The sequence below is a fragment of the Chiloscyllium punctatum genome, chromosome 41 (genome assembly GCF_047496795.1).
Source record: "Chiloscyllium punctatum isolate Juve2018m chromosome 41, sChiPun1.3, whole genome shotgun sequence".
Classification (NCBI taxonomy): Eukaryota; Metazoa; Chordata; class Chondrichthyes; order Orectolobiformes; family Hemiscylliidae; genus Chiloscyllium; species Chiloscyllium punctatum.
In genome coordinates this window covers 43,051,426-43,069,130 of record NC_092779.1, presented here as the reverse complement: position 1 = coordinate 43,069,130, position 17,705 = coordinate 43,051,426, and the positions used below count along the sequence as shown (strand labels likewise).

At 39.9% G+C, this 17,705-nt stretch overlaps 1 protein-coding gene across 2 annotated transcripts in view; it reads left to right on the top strand.

The window, feature by feature from the left end:
- The first annotated feature begins 237 nt into the window (after window positions 1-237).
- LOC140465013 (mitochondrial calcium uniporter regulator 1-like) overlaps window positions 238-17,705 on the top strand; it is a 31,541-nt gene continuing 14,073 nt past the window's right edge. The window contains exons 1-4 of one of the 2 annotated variants that reach the window (XM_072560800.1): window positions 238-516; window positions 5,908-6,027; window positions 9,361-9,464; window positions 13,778-13,879. In XM_072560800.1, coding sequence (XP_072416901.1) covers window positions 306-516; window positions 5,908-6,027; window positions 9,361-9,464; window positions 13,778-13,879 — 537 coding nt within the window. In that variant the 5' untranslated portion in view covers window positions 238-305. The remainder of the gene's footprint in view (window positions 517-5,907; window positions 6,028-9,360; window positions 9,465-13,777; window positions 13,880-17,705) is intronic. The other variant, XM_072560799.1, reaches the window with a different exon arrangement.

Sequence of the window (17,705 nt, the reverse complement as noted above, 5' to 3'; positions counted from 1 at the left end):
GTTCTTCCGATCGACTGATAAGAAGCTCCTCCAAGTCATTCATGTCAATTCTGCTACAAGCTGTGATTCAGGTTTTTTTGTTTGGAAGAAGGAGTCACTCTAGTCTAAGAAACATCATGAAACCACCACATCTGCGTTAGTAGGCGCTATGTAAATGAACCATGGCGCGCCTCCCAATCGTTAATGACGCCATCGCACAATCGACGAGCGTCTGACGTCAGTGCGTCCGCACGCGGCGTGGTGATGTCAGACGCAGGGCTGGCGGCTGGAAGAGGGCGGGGGAGGAGGAGGAGGATCGGGCAGTGATGAGGGCCCGAGGCCTCCTCTCCGGTTGTGAGGTTGCGGATCTCACCTTGGACCTGGCTTCTTCACGGTGCCGGGTGTGTGCGACGACCGTTCGGACAGGCGACGGCGTTAGTCCAGTGGGACGGCCGGGCCTGGGCCTGGGATGTATACAGGTGGTCCTCCACAGGATGAGGCTGCAGCCAAGCCAGCGCCAGGATGTGCTCAGGAGAGGTGAGTTAATGTGTGAAAGGGTGCTCCCCACCACCAGTGACAGGTATTCTCGCTGAAATTATTTTAAAACACTTAAGCAGTTTGATCAACTTGCTTTAATTTGGTCTAAATTAAATTGACCGCGGTGACAGCACCTTTTAAAGGGAGACTAAGAAAGTGAAACAAATTTTAAGCGAACGTGGTCAAATTAAAATGCCATTGTTCGTATTAGCTGAATGTACAGTGTACGCAGGGTAAAAGTACACTCTCCCGAACTCTCTCTGGGCTTCACCATCCAGATCTATATTGTGGGCAAAAGTGAGGACTGTAGATACTGGAGATCAGGAACGAGATTAGAGTGGTGCTGGAAAAGACCAGCAGGTTAGGCAGCATCCCAGGAGCAGGAAAATCGACGTTTTGGGCAAAAGCCCTTCATCTGTTTTGTCAGCCCTTCAGATGAATTTGACTCCAGCGACTCTCACGTGTCTTGAAATGGTTATAGGTGGATAAATCCCCAGGACCTCATCAGGTGTACCCAAGAACTCTGTGGGAAGCTAGAGAAGTGATTGCTGGGCCTCTTGCTGAGATATTTGTATCATCAATAGTCACAGGTGAGGTGCCGGAAGACTGGAGGTTGGCAAATGTGGTGCCACTGTTTAAGAAGGGCGGTAAGGGCAAGTCAGGGAACTATAGACCGGTGAGCCTGACCTCGGTGGTGGGCAAGTTGTTGGAGGAAATCCTGAGGGACAGGATGTACATGTATTTGGAAAGGCAAGGATTGATTTGGGATAGTCAACATGGCTTTGTGTGTGGGAAATCATGTCTCACAAACTTGATTGAGTTTTTTGATGAAGCAACAAAGAAGATTGATGAGGGCAGAGCAGTAGATGTGTCTATATGGACTTCAGTAAGGTGTTCGACAAGGTTCCCCATGGGAGACTGATTAGCAAGGTTAGATCTCATGGAATACAGGGAGAACTAGCCATTTGGATACAGAACTGGCTCAAAGGTGGTGGAGGGTTGTTTTTCAGACTGGAGGCCTCTGACCAGTGGTGTGCCACGAGGATCAGTGCTGGGTCCTCTACTTTTTGTCATTTACATAAATGATTTGGATGTGAGCATAAGAGGTACAGTTAGTAAGTTTGGAGGTGTAGTGGACAGAGAAAAGGGTTACCTCAGATTACAAGAGGATCTTGACCAGATGGGCCAATGGGCTGAGAAGTGGCAGATGGAGTTTAATTCAGGTAAATGTGAGGTGCTGCATTTTGGGAAAGCAAATCTTTGCAGGACTTGTACATTTAATGGTAAGGTCCTAGGCAGGGTTGTTGAACAAAGCGACCTTGGAGTGCAGGTTCATATGTCCTTGAAAGTGAAGTCGCAGGTAGATAGGATAGTGAAGAAGGCATTTGGTATGCTTTCCTTTATTGGTCAGTGTATTGAGTACAGGAGTTGGGAGGTCACTTTGCAGCTGTACAGGACATTGGTTAGGCCACTGTTGGAATATTGCATGCAATTCTGGTCTCCTTCCTATCGGAAAGATGTTGTGAAACTTGAAATGGTTCAGAAAAGATTTACAAGGATGTTGCCAGGGTTGGAGGATCTGAGCTACAGGGAGAGGCTGGGGCTGTTTTCCCTGGATCGTCGGAGGCTGAGGGGTGACCTTAGAGGTTTACAAAATTATGAAGGGCATGGATAGGATAAATAGACAAAGTCTTTTCCCTGGGGTCGGGGAGTCCAGAACTAGAGAGCATAGGTATAGGGTGAGAGGGGAAAGATATAAAAGAGACCTAAGGGGCAACATTTTCATGCAGAGGGTGGTATGTGGATGGAATGAGCTGCCAGAGGAAGTGGTGGAGGCTGGTACAATTGCAACATTTAAGAGACATTTGGATGGGTATATGAATAGGAAGGGTTAGGAGGGGTATGGACCGGGTGCTGGCAGGTGGGACTAGATTGGGTTGGGATATCTGATCGGCATGGATGGGTTGGACCGAAGGGTCTGTTTCCATGCTGTACATCTCTATGACTCTATTTATGAGCCAATCAAAGCACAATGGAGAAGGTTGGGAAAAACCTGCATGCCTATCAGGATCAATAACGAACAAGTTACTCTTTGGGGATGTAGATCCTATTGGGAGAAAATACTTTTTAAGGAGTGAATGGCAGGATTGTCATTCTTTCTGTGGTATGCATAAATCTTCGCTAGTGGCTGCATTAATAGCATGTCTGGTTTTCAGAAGTTGAATACTATTGGTTATTTTAATGTTGCATGGACGTTTTTTCTTAATTTATCTTCCACACATGAGAATTACAATATATGAAAATAAAGGTTAATAAACTATTTGTAAAGATGCAGAAAATAGTTAGCACTAAATTTATTTTTGAGCAAGGCAATGAAAATCTGAATTTCTTTTCAGAAGAATTAGGAGCAGTAGGCATTTTAGCTTTTAGAGCCAGCTGTGCCATTTGACATGATCATGGCTGATCTCCTCTCAACTCCACTTCATTTTCCTGCCTACTTTCCATAACCATTCAATCCATTACCAATTAAAAATCTGTTTATCTCCTCAAATTTACTCAATGTCCCAGCATCCACCAGACTGCGCTAGTGAATTGCACAGGTTCATGACCCTTTGACAAATGTAATTCCTTATCAACTGTTTAAATCTGCTACCCCCTATCCTTGAACTATGAGCTCTCTTCTAGATTGATCAATGAGGAAATATTCTTTGTCTACCTTGTCAATCCCTTTCAACATCTTACATTAGATCACCTCTCATTCTTCTAAATTCTGGAGAGAATGATATATAAATTGTTCAGTCTCTGTTCATAGGATGAACTCGTCATCTCTGGAATTGATTTCCTGTGAACTGTCTCCAGTACAACTGCATCTGTCCTCAAGGTGACCAAAATTGTATGCAGTACTCCTGTCTCATTAATGCGTTGTATGGTTTCAGCAACACTTCCCTCCTTTTATATTCTATTCCTTGAGCAAAATATGGCAAAATTTCTTTTGCTTTTTTATTAGCTATACTTCCATACTAATTTTGTGATTCATGCACAAGACACCCAGATCCCTTTGCAAAGAAGCACTTTAAAGTTCCCCTCCATTTAAGTAATAAATTGCCTTTCTATTCTCCTGACCAAAATGGGGACACAGTGGTTAGCACTGCTGCCTCGCGGCGCCAGGGACCTGAGTTTGATTCCTGCCTCGGGCGCCTGTACAAATTTTGCACATTCTCCCTGTGTCTGTGTGGGTTTCCTCCCACAATCCAAAGATGTGCAGGTCAGGTGAATTGACCATGCTAAATTGCCCAGAGTGTTAGATGCATTAGTCAGGGGTAAATATAGAGGTAGAGGAATGGGTCTGGGTGGGTTACTCTTCAGAGGGTCGGTGTGCGCTTGTTGGGTTGAAGGGCCTGTAGAACTTCTGGCAGATGAATAAATGTGTAAAAGAAGAACTTGTTCCTGAAGAATATTATGTTCCCTCCATGAGAGAAAACTACCTCTTAAAACGGTCCTGTAATTGTAACGTTTTTACAAAAAAAATGCCCTTGAAAATTGATAGTGACAATCGAGGACAGATTATCTTATTTTTGTGGAAATTGATCAAATCAGAAGGCTTGGTAAAATTTTTGTGTTTATACATTACCCAAATGTTTTGCAGCAAATAGCTTCAATTTGGAATGCAGTTACTAATTAAGTGGGTTAATAGGGTAGGCAATCTAGAAATGGCAAGTGGATTGATAGGTTTTTCATGATATTGATTTGAGAAAGGGATGTTGACCTGATCAATTAAAAAACACTTCACTCTGTAAATCTGCTTAAACACCAGAAGATGAAGGAGCAGAAGTAGGCTATTCAGTCCATCTAGTCTGCTCCGCCATAATTCCATGAGATCGTGGCTGAGTTTATAATCCTCAACACCACTCTCTTCCCTTTTTTCCCACAAACGTTTTTTTTTAGTGATTTAAAAATCTGCATCTCTGTCGCAGTTGTATTTAATGGCCCAGTCTCAACAGTCCTCTGTAGTAACGTATTCCCGATTCACTGTTTTGTAAGTGAAGAAGTCTGTACTTCTGTCATTGTGATCAAGCTTGCACTTATCAAGTGGCTGTGTGGTTAACACTGCTGCCTCACAGCGCCAGAGACCCAATTCCCGCCTCAGGCAGTTGTCTGTGTGGAGTTTAGATTAGGGTGGTGCTGGAAAAGCACAGCAGTTCAGGCAGCATCCGAGGAGCAGTAAAATCGACGTTTCGGGCAAAAGCCCTTCATCAGGAATACAGGCAGAGCGCAAAAATTGTGCAGGTTAGGTAAATTGGTCATGCAAAATTGCCCGTAGTATTAGGTGAAGGGGTAAATGTCGGGGAATGGGTCTGGGTGGGTTGCTCTTCGGAGAGTCGGTGTGACTTGTTGGGCCTGTTTCCACACTGGAGGGAATCTAATCTAATTTTATTTGGAACCCACTTGTATTTCAGAGGAACATTATGAAATGTGACGTTGAACCATATGAGGGATCAGGGCAGGTGACTAAAAGGCTTAGTCTAAAGACTAGACTTTCAGAGGTGTTGTAAATGAGAAGAGAACTTTAGGAATGTATAGATACAGAAGCTGGAGCTTAGGCTGATTAGAGCAAGGACATCAACGGAAGAGTTCTGAAAATTAGTTCTCCTTAATCCTACACTATAGTGTTTTTGTAGATGAAGCTCTTCAGCAGTATAGTTTTGCATTGAGAATGAATGCTGCTAACTTGAACAAGACTGACATTTAATTCTTAAAAGGGAATGTACATTTAAAGCAGTACAATTATAAATTTTATAACGACTTAATAAAAACATTTCTCATACTGTCACTTTGCTCTTTGCTTAATTGTTAAGACAGCACATTCCTACGAGTGCAGATGGCCCAAGAGCTTAACTAAGGAAATGAAATGAAATGAGAGAAAGAAAAATCACAGTTCCCAAGGTTATGTAGCCCTGGGTCAACTTGATGTTCTAAAATTGCAGGGTTTGGCGATGCATGCAATGCTATCTGTTGATGTCAATTAATGCTTATTGAGGTCCTGACTTCTAAACAAGAAAATTGAAGTTTGCATTTTTACTATAAGACTCAAATCAAATATAAATACAATTTTCCAGAATTGGACATATAAAAGTACTTTTGGCTTCCACAACCTTTCCCTTGTTGACTAATCTTCAATATCTCTTGCCACCTACTGTTGGATTTCACTTCATGGTCCTGCTAGATGAACAGATAAAATGGTTGAGGAGAAGACCAGACTTCATGAAAATCATTCTTTGCATGGTTGTGATAGTTTTTAGTCAAATAATATTTTCTAAGCGTATTCTTCCTTCATTTTATCTCAAAAGATCAATGGCAGTTTTTCTAAATCTTGTATTAATTTTAAACTAGGGTTCACCGGGTCAGCAGCACCATTGCAGTATAACTTGAAGAAAATGGATCTGCCTCCATTAGAAAGTCGAAAGTTCTATTTTGATACTCATGCAGTCGTACGTGAATTGGAAGGATATGGTAAATATAACTGTATTTTCCTACTGCAAAGTTATCTGGATTTTGTTTTCTATTTTACCATTGCATTTCTCAAACAGTACTCCTCAGAAGTGAAATTCCCCACTTGATTTAGATTTTTTGAAAAGACAAGTATATTTTGTTGAAGCTTTTCATCTTGTATTCAGGACAATTTGTGAGAAATACCAAAATAAAGGTAAAGGTGTTTACATGTATGAGGACAGCACTGATTAGCAAGCAGACTCTGGTAGACAAGCTATGAATGCATCAGTTACTGCACTGTCTTTTATGCAGTACAAATATCACTTTCCTTTTTATTTTGGCATTCTTTGCAAATTATTCTGATCAGTTCAAAATGAAAACCTCAATAAAATATGACCTTTATGGATTAACATTTGTGAACTTGATGTAGTGCAAAGATAGAACCCCAGCGAACACTCAAGCTGTGGGGGGTGATCATAAATGACTAGCAGTCTTGGAAGCTGAATTCAAGAAGATTTAGCAGGAAGGCTATTCCACCTAGAAATTGGATTTTCAACCTAATATGAATAAATCTATGCTTAAACTGTAATTGTTGAATCTAATGTCTTGCTGAAATTAATTGATCTTTCAGCAGCAGGATTATATAGCTGCCATCCAGTACTATCATTACTCCTTTGAAAATTAAATTAACTTCTGGATTCCACAAACCACAGGATTGTGGAAATCCTGAAGCTTCAGTCAGTGAAAACACATAGGATGTACTGTTGAACTCACTCTGCCTTCAATTTTTAAGATAAAAGTTGAGTTTCTGGCAATTTTATGTCCTCAGTCTTGTGATAAAGACCTTGAAAATGTTGCATCTTGTTGAATGGGAATTTCACTGTTTCTAACAATGTATGAAATTCATGCTGCTCTAAAGAACTTTAGAAGTGCAATTTTGTTTGTTGAATGTTAAATTCTCTAATAAAGTTTTCAGTTTTTAACACTTTTTGCTTTAAAATTTTAGCTTCCTTTACATTCCCACATAAATTCCAGTTGTTTAATTTGTGCTTTTTTAAAGTGTGAAGGATAATAAATGGATTTCACTTGGTTTTCGCTCTGAAAGCTTCAATGTGATTCCCTGCTTACCTTGCTAGCATCACATGCAGCTGTAAACCGGAGATCCACATGACTTTCAACCTTATCATAGAGATGTACAGCATGGAAACAGACCCTTCAGTCCAACCCGTCCATGCCGATCAGATATTCCAACTCCATCTAGTCCCACCTGCCAGCAACCGGCCCATATCCCTCCAAACCCTTCCTATTCATATATCCATCCAAATGCTCTTAAATGTTGCAATTGTACCAGCTTCCACCCCATCCTCTAGCAGCTCATTCCATGCATGTACCATCCTCTGCATGAAAAAGTTGCCCCTTAGGTCTCTTTTATATCTTTCCCCTCTCACCCTAAACCTATGCCCTCTAGTTCTGGACTCCCCGACCCCAGGGAAAAGACTTTGTCTATTTATCCTATCTATGCCCCTCATAATTCTGTAAGCTTCTATAAGGTCACCCCTCAGCCTCCGCGCTCCAGGGAAAACAGCCCCAGCCCCAACGTGTTCAGCCTCTCCCTGTAGCTCAAATCCTCCAACCCTGGCAACATCCTTGTAAATCTTTTCTGAACCCTTTCAAGTTTCACAACATCTTTCCGATAGGAAGGGGACCAGAATTGCACGCAATATTCCAACAGTGGCCTGTACAGCCGCAAAGTGACCTCCCAACTCCTGTACTCAATACTCTGACCAATAAAGGAAAGCATACCAAACGCCGCCTTCACTATCCTATCCACCTGCGACTCCACTTTCAAGGAGCTATGAACCTGCACTCCAAGGTCTCTTTGTTCAGCAACACTCCCTAGGACCTTACCATTAAGTGTATAAGTCCTGCTAAGATTTACTTTCCCAAAATGCAGCACCTCACATTTATCTGAATTAAGCTCCATCTATCACTTCTCAGCCCATTGGCCCATCTGGTCCAGATCCTGTTGTAATTTGAGGTAATCCTCTTCGCTGTCCACTACACCTCCAATTTTGGTGTCATCTGCAAACTTGTGGGATGTGGGTGCTGCTAGCTAACAAGCATTTATTGTCCATCTCTAATTGCCCTTGAGAAGGTGGTGATGCGTTGTCTCCTTGAACTGCTGTGATCCACCTACTGTGGGCTGACCTACAGTGCCATTAGGGAGGGAATGTCAGAATTTTAATGCAGCACCAGTGAAGAAACAGCAATGTATTTCCAAGTCAGGATGGTGAGTGACTTGGAGGGGAACTTGAAGCAGGTGGTGTTCACACTGCTGGTATTGAGCACCAGTGTAGGAGGGAGTAGATGTTTGTGGATGTAGTACCAATTAAGTGGGCTACTTTGCCCTGGATAGTATCCAGTCTCTTGAGTGGTGTTGGGATAGGCACCTGCACCCCTAGATATCTGTTTGACTCCACTCCCCCAGAGCCCAACCATTAAGTATGTAAGTCCTATCCTAGTGTCTTACCAAAATGTAATATGTCACATTTATCTGAATTAAACTGTGTGCCATTCCTTGGCCCACTTGCCCAGTTGAACAAGATCCCACTCTACTCTTAAATAACATTTTCCCTGTTCACCAAACCACCAATTTTGTCATCTGCAAACTTACTAACCATGCCTCCTATCCTCTCACCCAAGTATTTTATATAAATGAAGAACAACAGTGGAACCAACACCGCTGGTCATGTGCGTCCAGTCGGAAAACAACTACCGCTGGTCATGGGCGTCCAGTCGGGAACAAATGAATACAAGACTGTTAAAAACCATGGGAAGGCAGTACTTCATTCAGTTTTTGGATTTAGATTAGATTACCTACAGTATGGATTTTGTACTCTAATTTTCATGCTGGGCCAGCCAAAGTTGTTATCAACTTAGAAGCAGCTGTAACTAACTTAGATGGTTAAAAGAAAAGGAAATTTAAAATCAGTCATATAGTCGTTGGAGAGGATAGTTGCTGTTTAAATGTCTCTGACATAGATGGTGTTGCATTAACTTATTAAAAATACTGTGGTTGAAATGAGAGAATGGAGGAAAATTCCTGCATACCAGCTGGTATGTTAAATTTTGATAAGAAACTTTGTCGTATTGGTTTTTTTGAGAATTGTGGATTTGTGGAAAAAAGTTGATTTATTTTATGAAAGCATCAACAGGAGAGGTGAGTTTTATTTCTGGGAAGCTATTATTTTGATGATCCACCACCCTTTCACAATTCTGATTACATCTTACATTAATTTATTTAATTAAAGTAGACTTTCCTGGTAAAACATCTTCCTGCTGTTTTTCTTGTAGGTTTCAGCAGTAAGCAGTCAGAAGTTGTGGTAGCTGCACTACTGAGAGTCATGAACTCCAGTATGGAAGTTATGTATAAGGATATGGCGACCAAAATTCAACAAGTAAGACAGTCCCAGTGATACAGAAAGCAAAATACTGCCGCTATTGGAAATGAAACGAACTCTGAAAATATTGGAGTGACTCAGCAGGTCAGTCAGCATCTGACAGGAATATGCAGTGAGTACAATTGTCGACTGTCTCGTATTTTCCTGGTGGATGTTGTCTGACTTGCTGCAGGTCTCCAGTGTTTTCTATTTATTGTTTCTGCTAGTCATATGGTATGTTAAGAGACAGGTTTTCTTAATTGATAGGTGAAAGCTGGAATGTGTCATTATGGTTTGCAAGCAGCAAAGGATATTGCAACATTTTGCAGGTTTTTAATATAATCAATGGATTTAAAATACCTCAGACTATAATGGCAACATTCTGTTAGTTAAACTTGATGCTGAAATTATATTATTTCTACAATGTTTTTAAAATATACTGCATGTGTTTCTTTAATTGATAAATCTTAGTCCTTTTACCATTTGTATCCACAAAGTATGTGCGCCTCCAAACTAAAAAGTTGTGTAAATTCCATGTTTTTAAAAAATTCAAAAATATTAAAACAATGAAGTGGAAATGAAAGTTTTATAGTTCCAGAGGACCACCCACTGTTCTCATTAGAGAAGGGGCAATGACTAACAGTGAGGTTAGTGTGAGGTTCATGATGAGGTATGTTATGGCATGAAATGGTTGGGCCTTCATGGTGACCTCAGTCGGTACTGAAATTGAACCTATACTGTTGTCATTACTGTGTGGCACAAACTAGCTATCCAGCCAACTGAGCAAATGGTCCCCATCTTTTTTAAAAGTTCCTGCTGTTAATCATTAACACTGTAAATTGAGTTTTTTATTTTTAAACTACAGTGCTTTTATATTTGCAGGCTTCTGTTCTGAAAAAGTTCAGACACTTGTGATAAACTGACAATGAAGTTTACATAAGCCAGGCTGGCTTTTGGGTATCTTGGCAACAGTTACATTATTGTCTCTAATAATTTCCATACTCTGTGTACAGTGTTAAGAATGTGTATGTCGTTTGTTGCTGAGAGGCTTACTTTGGACTTTAATGTTCTTGTGGAAACCACCAGAGTATATAATTTGAATTACAATTCAAACAGGCCTTTCACTCCATTGAATCCGTGCTGCCGTTAGCTCTTCGGCTGTATATATCTACTGAAAATTTCAATTCCTTCTGTTTTTAAATATTTATCCTATTCCAAGTATATTTAAGTCTGCTATTCAATGCCCCTTTATTATGGTTGTCCTGCCAGTGGGCACAATCTTTTACTTTGTGTATTAGAATCCCTGCAGTGTGGAAAAAGGCCCTTCATCCCAACAAGTCCACACAGACCCTTCAAAGAGTATCCCACTGAGACCCATTCCTCCACATTTATCCCTGACTTATGCACCTAACCTATACGTTCCTGAAAACTGTGGGCAATTTAGCATGGCCAATTCACCTAACCTGCACATTTTTGGTTTGTGGGAGGAAACTGGAGCACCTGGAGGAAACCCATGCAGACACGGGGAGAATGTGCAAACTCCACACAGACAGTCGCCTGAGGTTGAAATCGAACCCAGATCCCTGGTGCTGTGAGGCAGCAGTGCTAACCATTGTGCCACCGTGCTGCCCACAGTGGTTCAATTCCCGCCTCGGGCAACTGGCTGTGTGGAGTTTGCACATTCTCCCCGTGTCTGCGTGGGTTTCCTCCGGGTGCTCCGGTTTCCTCCCACAGTCCAAAGATATGCAGGTTAGGTGGACTGGCCATGCTAAATTGCTGTTAGGTGAAGGGGTAAACATAGGGGAATGGGTCTGAGTGGGTTGCTCTTTGGAGGGTCGGACTTGTTGGGCCGAAGGGCCTGTTTCCACACTAAGTAATCTAATCTAATCACTCTGATCTAAACTCTGGTTTCCAGCATCTGAAGTCCTCATTTTTGTCTATTTTTCAAACCTGTCAACTTCAATGAAACCTCTCGGCACAATTCTATAAAATCATTTCTTTACCCCTCCTCGTCTCGATTATTAGTAGCTTTCTTTTTCCAGTATCTTTTACAAACCTAGTATCAGTTCCTTATTTTTATGTTCATGGTTTTAACATAGTAAATTCGGAATCATATTTGCTTTTTTAGTGGAGAGAAATCAGAGCTAGCATTTCTGGTCCATTAACTGTTTAGGGTTTTTGTTTTTGTTTCTGGTTTCCAGCATCCATGGTTCTTTCAGTTTTGGTTTGCTTTCTTGTGGCCTTTTATCAATGTGATTTTTTGTTTTGCAGGCTCTTTGTTGCAATTCCTTAGCTTCATTTGTATTTCCTTAATTGCATGCCAGTGTTTACTTGATGTGCTCCGGGCTGGGCGTCAAATTCTCCTTTAAAATTAGCTTCCTTTCCCCTGATATATTAGTTGAGAAATCCCAAAGGTTTCTCAACTGTTGCCTATCATAAGCTTATCTTGACTAATCCAAGAGATGAGTTGGGATTCCTACAGTCCTGTGACCTTATCAACAATCTGTAAATAGTGCAAGCTGTTTGGTAACCATGCATCAAAGCTATTCTGTAGGATAGTGGTGACCATCAAACCACTGTGCTTCAAGCAAAACCACTTATTTATACGCTATGGTTGAAACACTAACAAAAAACACAATTTAGGTTAATTTAACTTATTTGATAACCCAGCCGACACTATTGCATCTTAACAAAGCTGTTCTAGTCCCTGCAACATCCCATAAATACACCTCTTGGCAAAATTCAAAAACAGGCAGGAGAGGTTTCAGAGGGACAGTCCACCAAGACCTCTGTTGAAGCATGAAACCTCTTTTTTTTTCCACTAGCTGCTTCTTTAGGTCCCCAGCAGTTTTCTGACTGCTAAAACTAAACCAAATCTGCACTAGGAGAACTGACCACTTCCCCTGCCCCCCCTTGTTTTCATGTAACCATTTCCAGACATCCTCAGAACCTCTGCCTTTACAACCTCACCTTGAAAAAAAACCAAGGACAACATAACCTTGTTAAAGGAGCAGCATCATCAGACTAGTCTTGAAATCCTCCTTCGTTATTTTGTAAACCTCTGTGAAGTCACCTCTCAACCTCCCACACTCCAGTGAAAAAAGTCCCAGTCTATTCAGCCTCTCTTAATAACTAAAACTGTGTACTCGCAGTAATATCTTGGTAAATCTCTTCAAAACCCCCTCCAGCTTAACAATATTCTTTATAACAGGGAGACCAGAACTGGGTACAGTACTTCAGAAGAGGCCTCACTAATGTCTTGTACGGCCTCAACATAATGCTCAAAGGTCTGAGTAATGAAGGCAAACGTGCTAAACACCTTAGTCGCCCTACCTGTGTGTAATGCAAACTTCAAAAAATTATGTACCTGAGCTCCTAGGTGTCTCTGTTCCACAATACTGCCCAAGGCCCTACTTTTAATTGTATAAGTCTTGTTGTTTGTTTTACCAAAGTACAATGCTTCACACTTATTCAAATTAAACTCAATTTTTAGCACTCTTCAGCCCATTGACCCAATTGGACAAGATTTCTTTGTAAACTGAGAACACCATCTTCATTGTCCACTCTACCATGACTCTTGGTATCGTCCACAAATTTACTAACTATGCTTTCTTTATTCTCACCTAAGGCTCTGAGCAATTAATGCATTTGTTTTTATTTCAGGTTAATGGGTTGATTCAAATTATGTTAACTTCGCAATTCTTAGTAGTTCTGGATGCAAGTTTGCTCACTGAGCTGGAAGGTTAGTTTTCAAATGTTTCATCACCATACTAGGTAATATCATCAGTGAGCTTCTGGTGAAACATTGGTGGATTGACCTGCTTTTATTTGTGTTTCAGTTTCTTTTGGTGATGTCATTTCCTGTTCTTTTTCTCAGGGAGTGGTAAATGGGATCTAAGTCAATGTCGTCCCCTGAGAAAAGGAATAGGAAGTGACGTCGCCAACCCAAGGAAACCTAAACACAAATAAGAAGCGGGCCATACCAGGAGTGCTTCACTGGAGGCTCACCAATGTTACCGAGTAGGGTGACAATGTCTGGAAACTAACCTTCCAGCTCAGCAAGCAAACTTACATCCAGAACCTCAACCTGAGTTACAGGCCTTCTCAAAACTCGCTAATTCGTACCGGTTCTTTTTAAAGCTTATCAAGTCCTCTTCAGTCACCATTTCGGAATTGAATACGGCAGTCTTTTAAAACCTAATCTATTTTGTTTATGCTACAATGTTAAATAATTCCTTCAATTTCATCAGAATATTCTCCTTCCATCAGTTAGTACTGGAATGCTATTATCTCTTTTTAATAAATTATTCTATAATGTATTTTAAATACAGGAGGTAATGCTTCAACAGATTATGTCACACATAACTGCTGTGAAAAAGGATATGATTATACTGGAGAAGAGTGAGTTTTCAGCAATACGAGCTGCAAATGAGGTGAGTATGTGTCAGACTGAAGCTGGACGTTAAGTAGATGAGATTTAGATCACTGCTGTCTCAGCAAATGAAAGCAAGGATCATGATAAAATTTCCTCTTCCTTTTGATTCTATTCCCATTAAACTGCTTGTTTCCTACTTTATCCTTCCAACCCTAAAATTAATTAATATTGTAAACTATTCTCTCTAATGATCTGATTTAGAAATTGCCCTACCTCCTACCTCAAAAACGAAGCCTTGACCTCACCACCTTTGCAATATACCATCCCATTTCCCATCCATTGTCTTTATCCATATTGTCACCTTTCAAAACCACTCCCATTTTTATTTAAACTCCATACTTGATTTGCTCCAATATGATTTCTTCCTGGTATAACTCTCAAAATTACAAGGGAGTTCTATGTGACTGACAAATAAAAACATTTCTATTTAATTCTACGCATGTTTGACCACACCATTGTTCTCTTTACACCCTCACCAGTAGTGTCCATTTGTAGAGAACTGCTATCACCTATTCATATGTATCCAGGCATTATTATGAAAGATATGATGTATATATAAATACAGCTTAAGAAACTTGGATTTCAAAATCGAGGCAGATTGGTATTAGTTACTTCTGTGATTATTTTTTAAAAGCTAAGTTAGTCTGGAACAGCACTTGTTACAAGGCAGGTGATTGCAGACCCCTGTATTTTAATGTGCCATTACTACTCATTTTACAACAAGTGGGGTAACCATATAAAGCTGCAGTAGTGGAGTTTAATTTGTGATACCTCCAAATCAAGAGAGTTTGGTTAGAAATCTTCAGGTTATTAGAACTGCGAAAGCTTAGACATTCAGATTGTGAAATGAACATTTCACAGACTTAGAAAGGACTCATCAAATTGTCTCCATCATAAAGAAACAGTAAGGAGTCAGATAGTTGAAATAAGATTGTAATTTCTCTGGACTTTAATATCTGTAATTTATAGTGTTGCAAAACCAGATTTAAACTTTGTTTTTCTTTATATTAAGAATCATTATAACTGCTTTATACACTTTATATAAAAGAAAAAAAAACCTTTCTATTAAAATCTGCAGCCTTGAGCATATTTCAGTAACTAACTATCATATTAACTTAAAATAAAACTATGATCTATAAGTTCGATTTCGTTCTGGGATCTGAATTGTCCAGTAGTACCATCAGCTGGGAACATAACAGTCTCCATTAATTACTTCTTTTCTTTCTATACCCACACAGTTGCTTCTTTCTTTAGCCAAGGGTCTATCGATGACCCGTCCAATTTTCTATGTGCTGCCCCATGGCCATAGTATTCAAAGGCACAATGCTGTTTTTAAAAGAATGCTAATGATACACGCCTCAATCACGCTCAACTCCTACAGTAGCTAAATTATCAGTTGAACATCCAGTACTGGATGAGCAGAAGTGTTGCCCAATTAAATGTTATGATGATTGGAGCCATTATTTTGGTCCATGCTCCAAATTTAATTCCCTAGTTTACATCTTTGTTCTCGGAAATTATCTGAAATCAACCTAAGCTACTTGCAACCTTGCTATCACATTTTATCTTGAGGTGAACATCCAATCTTGTTCTTGCAGTTGGCAAGACTGCTTGTTTCCGTCCTGTGGTACTGTCCAACTTTGCCTGTTCCCAATCTGTCTGTTATTGAAACCCTTAATCACACCTTCCCAACCTCTAGACTTGACCATTAAAATGTATTCCTGACTGGTCTCCCACATTGCTTCACGTCTATGGAGAATGCATTCAAAAATTCTGCCCACGTGTTGGCTGTCAGTTCCTTTATCGCTCCTAGGTTTACTGACTTACAACAGCTTTTGACAGCAATGGGTTAGGGCTGCACATAGTTCTTAGTTAACATAAAATGGCTGAAAGCAATTCTTGGTTGACATAAAATGGCTGAGGGAGATTTTTGGCTAAAGCAGTAGTGCATACAGTCTGATGTTGTGTCGTTTAAACTATAATCTAGAATGATTCTAAGCTTCATAGAAATAGCATACCAAAGGTAACTAGATTACCCAAGGTAAGTAAGAAGCAAAGGTGTAGCCAACTTTTGCACAGGTTGATAAGAATATCCTTGTGAAATTGTGGTAGAAGCCCCTGAAAACAAGTAAAATGTTTGTTATCTAATAAGATGGAAGGGGAGAAGCCTGACCCACATTAGTTAAGACCCTTTAGCTGGTTGTAACTGCATATTATGCAGACGTAAATAAATTGGAGTTTTAAATGTAACCAAAGTTAAGGTATTAACTCAATTCCGGTGGACAGGCTGTTTTAGACATAAGAAAAGACTCCCTTTCTATTAACAGGTGGGTACTAAATAACTGGTACAAGAATTAAGGGTGAAATGTGTACTTTTTTAAAAAACTTTCATTCGGAAGAGAATTATCAAGTCATAGTCATAGAGCATGGAGACAATCTTTTGGTCCAACCAGTCCATGCTGAACATAATTCCAAACTAAACTAGTCCCACCTGCCTGCTCCTGGCCCATATCCATCCAAACCTTTCCTATTCATGTACCTATCCAAATGTCTTAAATGTTGTAATTGTACCCACTTTCTCAGGAAGTTCATTCCACACGTGAATCACCCTCCTTAAAAAAAAACTCATGTCTTTTTTTAAAAGTCTCTATCCTCTCACCTTGAGTACTTGACCCTAGTCTTGAAATCCTCCATCTGAGGGCAAAGACAACTACCTTTAACTATATCTATACCTCTCATTATTTTATAAATTTCTATCAGATTGCCTCTTAACCTCCTATGCTCTAGTAAAAAGAAAGGTCCTAGCCTATCCAGTCTTTCTTTATAACTCATGTACTCCCCTAGTTTCATTTTGAAACGTATGTCTCAACCATTTTTGGGACAGTGAGTTCTAAATTATAACCATATCTGATAACATTATGTTGTCTTATTTATTGAATACATGTATTAACTACTAGTAATTTGTATCCTTTATTGTGGCAGAATCTGACTTTTATTTGTACAATGATCCTACGAGAAACACTGGGCAATTAAGTTGCAGGTCAAGTCCACAATTGACCCTATTTGGACTGTACTGTCCTGCAGATTGCGTTGAGTCAATTTATCATTTTTCTCTGAAATTTTAAGTGTAAAAGCCTGTGACAGTTTAATTCAAAAGATGTTTTTAAGCATAACTTTGAAGCATTTGAATGAAGTTTTAGGATAGAACAAGACAAGATGCTGTATAGAAGAGAACAAATGTCTGAGTGGGGGTCAAGCCTTGTGTTATTTAGTGATAAGTGTCACTCCGCCACTACACTGTCTCAACCAGGAAAATGGTGGAAGGTATAGTCAAGTATAAAATTATCATTAAAATGCGTTTGGAAGATCTGAATGAAAAGGAGTGAGAATATGAAATTCGGGAATGGAGGAAGCACTAAAATGAAAAGAGTGAAGCCCTTACATGAGGGAAGAAGCTAAAATGAAACAATTCAAATTCACACTAGAGGAACAATTACTGATCTCTATATTGATATTGAATGTTTTTGGTACTGCAGTGGAATTTTGCTGACTTTAGGTTGGAAACCTTGCTTGCTCTTATGTACCTTGGTGTACAGTGCAGAGTTTCAAAATTTAGACTATTGAAACTTCAGATACATGAAGACCTGTGTAGAATCTAGCATAGAACATCTAAAGGCAAAGGATTGAATAGACAATTGGCAGATTAAATTTGAAGCAGGAAGTTCTTCTATTTTGTTTGGAAGAATGCTGACAGTGACATGAAACAATAAAGCACAAGAGCAGTGTGATGTAGATAACAGGATATGTAGATTCCTGCACATTAT